The 5,238-nt window shown below is 36.5% G+C and overlaps 1 protein-coding gene across 1 annotated transcript; it reads right to left on the reverse strand.

The window, feature by feature from the left end:
• Positions 1 to 1,086: 1,086 nt before the first annotated feature.
• LOC134848042 (protein KTI12 homolog) lies at positions 1,087 to 4,588 on the reverse strand. The gene is made up of 4 exons (XM_063865377.1): positions 4,301 to 4,588; positions 3,294 to 3,495; positions 2,848 to 3,004; positions 1,087 to 1,360 (listed from the first exon to the last, which is right to left on the reverse strand). Exons 1-4 carry the CDS (start codon positions 4,572 to 4,574, stop codon positions 1,130 to 1,132), a joined length of 864 nt encoding a protein of 287 aa, XP_063721447.1. The 5' UTR covers positions 4,575 to 4,588; the 3' UTR covers positions 1,087 to 1,129.
• Between the last annotated feature and the right edge of the window lie 650 nt (positions 4,589 to 5,238).

Consider the following 5,238-nt stretch of genomic DNA (forward strand, 5'->3'; position numbering starts at 1 on the left):
CTGATTCAAAAAGCCACCAGAAGTAGCACTTTTAATTGCGACTCAAGTTGGAAAAAAAGTTGGATCGCATTATCACACAACGTTACGAATGTGTAATAAAGCGAATAGAAAATATGGGATCGGAAACATGAGCAGTACTGATACTGAAACTGATGAGCTTTTCTGAACAAGTTGGTTGACGAAAAGTGCATTAACCTTAAAACTCGCTCCTGTAAACAAATAGTAACAGACTTTCTTCAGGCCAACAACTTGTCTAATAGAATCACTGCAACATTTGATTTATAATCATTAGAAACTCAGCTACTTGTTCCGCGCATGGGGCGCTGAGATAGCGTCCAAGTCTAGGACAACAAACGCCTAGTCTTCGAATCCGGCAAAGACCTGCTCTTTTTGAAACTAAAATTTCGGCTTGAAAAAACAACAACAATTTACCGAGAGTTTTTCCAAGCAGTTTAGTGTGCTCAGTTGGTACAGCACGGACTGTATTGTAATTTTCACTATATTTGAGAATCCTTTCACGGTATTCCGGCAATTGAGCATTTACGTGGGTTCCGAAAAACTTTGCTCAGTTTTTTTGGAAGTTTTCAAGCTTATTGTTTTGTCTTATCATTTTCCTCTTAAGTCAGAAAAAAGCAATGAATGTAACAGCTCTAAGAAAGCTAGAAAAAGAAATGCAAAATAAATTACCGCAAAGGTAATTAAGCTTAGAAAAATTAGAAATTGCCGCCCGCCTGATTCAAACTTCCGACTTACATATTTAGAGTTTATCGTCCTGGTCTGAAATTTTTTCAATTACCAAGTTTTCCCATTTTTACGAAGGATTATTTGGCTTGAAGATTTTATGATTCATACGTGTATTAGAGAATAGCTGGGTCATATCTATTCCATTAATATTTTGTTGGTTTAAATGAAGTATGTGTATCACAAGAGGTGCAAAGCGCTGCTTCACCTCTGAGTGTAAAATTGTATTAACGTTTCTCATAAAGTTTATCCGAAAGAGATGATTTAACCATCTAATAATAAAGCTATCATCAAATTTAATATATCATTCAGACATCTTAATCAATTTTTTTCTCACAGGGGAACTTCAAAAGAAAAATATTGAATTAAAATCAAAATCTATCTAAACTTAAAGCATGGCATTGGATACAAATTGGAAGAAAACATTAGGCACTTGTGAGTGGTCTTTGAAAGTGTGAGATTTGTAAAAGTCTAGAAAGTGTCTTCTGATTCGCTGCAGTTCAGGCATGCTCAGTTTCTTATTTACTTTCAGTTTTTCACTAATTATCAAGTCGTCGCTCAGTTTTGATGACACCAATAACACATCGCCAATCTCGGCATTCAGCATCTGTCCCATTATCTAAACAAATTTCATATAATAAAAAAATCAAAAAGAAAAAATCCAACAGACCAATTTGTTTAGAAAAATGTTCTAATGCTGAGTTTCAAGAAAAGACCGTTTTCTTTCCATCTGCGATTTTTTTTTATCTTGAGCAGTTTGTCTGATTGCCATCAAAATTAGCATCTGGTTTTTTATACCAAATGAAAAACACTTTACAAAAATCGAAAACAACCTCGTTAATTAAAACTAACACCGTAAAAGTGATATTTAAATCAGACAGGTTACGGTAGAAGAGCACAAAACTGCTCGCAGCAGGGCAAAGCGCCGAACTATCCGACTACTTAAAGGCTTAAAACCAAGCAGCTAAAGGGATAAACAGCAGCAGCGTGGTCACATGTAGTTAGCGCTTTCCCAATGCAAAAATAACAAACAGTACAAAATGCAGCTTTCTACACTGAAACTGGATGCACTAATTGAATCAAATCAACTGCGTAAATACTCAACGCCACATCCTTCACATACTCTACTGCAGAATCCTTCTCTCATTCTAATACTACGCCAGTTGTCACCTTGCCAAACCTTCCGGAAAAGTATTTCGAAGCAAACAACCCTCAAAACAAATTAAACCCTCGTTAAGTCATGACACGACAAACTTGGTCGATCCCAATGAGTCCATCGATGACTAACTCAAACCCCAAACACATACACTAATCTACCCAATTGAACTCTCATTCAATATTTAGCCCCTCCGAGCCTTGCAAAGTTACGCTCTGGCTACTCCACTTTAATTGACTCAACATCGAATGAGCCAAGACTTAATACAAATTTCATCAAGCAAAAAAATTGCATGTAGTTCTTAAGCAGGGGCACAACAGCGGTTCGCCGTGATGAGCTGTACAGCTCGTATGTTGGTCCTATCCCTCGTGGATAAATGATCTTAAATGTCCCCAATGAATGCACGAAGTGTTTCAAAACTCCACACGATACCAATCGCTCCTTCGAATTTCCCCAAAATCATACTACACTTACTACTCTAACTTCTTACTCCGGTCCACTTTTTGATTTATTATACTGACCTCTCCAAAAAAGTGGGAAAAAACTAAAGCCTGATGTGAATTTCTTTACGCTACTTCAGGTAACTCCACGGAACGGGCGTAAAATATGACGGTGGCCTCTTATTTAAGATTTTGAAGCCGTGATTGCGATTCGAAAGATGTTTCAAGCAATTTTTTTTGTGTTAGCGCTAATTAGATTAGAATATGATTAAATTTTTCAAAAGAATGTTAATTTTTGCCAGATTTTTTCTCCTCGTTTAGGCTATCATAAATTAAAATTTGACGCCGAATACCCAGCAACCGTTGCCCTTGTTTTGGTATGGAATTTAATCTGGCTTGAAAGAACCTGACTGTTACCCCTCATTTTCCTGGCTACCACTGATCAAAACAAATACGCTGTATTTAAATGGCATTTCATCAAACATTGAAGGTTCAATCAAATTTTTTTACCTGGCTGGTCAGCTTTTGTGTCATCTTGTCCAAATCATACAGTGTATCAGCAGCAAGTCGTGGTGGATTTTGAGTGGATAAATTCGGAGGCAGAGCACGTCCACTGGTTAAACTTTGTTCAACCATTTGCAAATCCAACTCGTGAACATTCTCGGGACTAGTTTCAGGAACGTGTTTAGAAGTGCAATGTCACATGTAAAATTTGGTCTATTTTGATTTTAATGATAGAATTAAAGCCAAAATCTTAGGAGAAATTTTTTAAAGGTTTTTATAAAATTCAGATATTTATAACTAGCACAAGACTACGTGTTCTATTCGGTATGACGTTGTTGGTAGTAACCAGAAGTAACCAGGTTTAAACAGAAGTAACCAGGTTTAAATACAACTTCTGAACATTTTTATTTACGGGATTCTCAAAAAATTAATTCACACTTCCAAACGAGTACCTAGTTTCGAACAGAGGGGAGTCCCATCTAGCTGTACTTTGAGGTGCTTCGAATCTCAGATGAAGTGCTTTGATGGTCTCTTCTGAATACAGTTTTGACGTTTCATTATGAGTCAGTGATTGATCTAACGGACAGTTAAGAAACAGGACACATTGGGTTGTCTTGGCAGCCTTAACAACGCAGTAGAGCTCGTACCTGAAACCTATAAAATTTGAAGTTATCTACACAAGAATAACCATAGATGACTTTTTACCTCCATTCCTGCAATATTTTTTTATCAGTATAACTTTGGCTCAAAATCTCCCCATTTATTATAAAAATTATATGCAGCTATACAGCCTAACTATGCCATTCCAAATTTGTTTGGACTTCTTACCAAAACAAAAACTGGTTAACCTATTTGTTATATCAGTAATTAATGCTTTTGTGAGGGGGGTGTCGGAGAGCCTCATTCACCAGTGCAATAAAGCTGCGGGAGGCTTTCAGAAGATTTTTCAAGAAACCAAAAAACAAACGTGAAGGTTTTATCTAAGCCAACAAAAAGTTGGAGAAGGTTCAATAATCTCAAGAACCGAGCAAAGAAAATATTTTTATGTAAAAAAATCTATCAAGTTAAAGCTCTTTAAGCAGCAAGAACCTTTCATGATCGCAACATTTTCATAAACCTACCCCAGTTAGAAAAAGAATTAGTATTATGCGCCATTTCCACTTTCGCAATTGGAGAGCGTAATTTGCTTTCCTTTTAGCTATGAACTTGAAAAAAACTTAGAAAGCCAAACCGCAAAAAAAAAAAAAAACTAGAAAATCCGATCAAATAAGTGTCTTCACTTCGTTAATTGACCTTGAATGGAACTAACCTCTTGGGCGATAAAAATATTCAATCATACCAGATCTGCTTTTAACAAACCATAATACTTGATTCGAAATCAAACGCGTCAAAAACAATAACTATTTCCATCAAAGCGAAGCTAAATATCGAAACTACAATTCACGATCACAACTCACACCTTTAATATAATTTTGTGCATCCAGTATGACCATCTTGTTAGCCGACAGTACACGTGTGACTTCGTCTTTGAGCTGTCCTCTCATTTGTTTCTCGAGACCAGGCGACCCATACACTGTGTTCCTGTCTTTTCCACTACAAGAGTAAAATGACTCATCCGAAATTAGATGAACACTGTCTTCTGGCGTGTTCTCTTTCGTGAAGTGAGTCACCAGCCTATTAGCTAGTCCGCTTTTACCGCCACAAGCCTGACCACAGATTATAAGCAGAGGCATCAAAAACTAAAACAAGTTAAATAATGTATTCACCCACCATCATTTGGTCTAGGGTGCTAAGCTTCTGAACAGAGATGAAGCTTCACTTCGCATACACTAGCGAGAACACGACAAAAAGCAGCTTTATAAAGTGCAATGAGAAAAGTCTCAAATTAGTTTAAAAAATCGGCTACGTCTGAGATTCGAACCTGCGACCTAGAGATTAAGAGTTTCACACACTAATCACTCAGCCACGGACGCTTAATAGGCATCAAGCACAGGTAAGGTAAAGAACAGATGCTACAGTGAAATTTCCAAATATGAGAACACTTGTGACGCACACTTTTAAGCTAGGAAAGATTTCAATTTGCAATAATAACAATTGATTGAACTTGAAAATGATAAATCACTTGGTCTCAACTAATTATTGTTTGCTGCAACTCATTTTTACTTGAAAAAACGACCTAACCAAAAAACAATCTCAACAGCGTCGTTTAGAGATCAAATTTCAAATTTAAAACAACTATTTCAGTGACATTATTCTTTAACTAACAACGCTTCTTAAAAATAAAACTTGATTTCGTTGATTTTGATTTACCGTTGCTTTATGTTGTACAAACCACAATCTAGCTGCTCCACAATCAAGCCTGAGTTAAAAATTCATCGAAGACCAAAAAAAAACCCT

This window comes from Symsagittifera roscoffensis, chromosome 6 (genome assembly GCF_963678635.1).
Source record: "Symsagittifera roscoffensis chromosome 6, txSymRosc1.1, whole genome shotgun sequence".
Classification (NCBI taxonomy): domain Eukaryota; kingdom Metazoa; phylum Xenacoelomorpha; order Acoela; family Convolutidae; genus Symsagittifera; species Symsagittifera roscoffensis.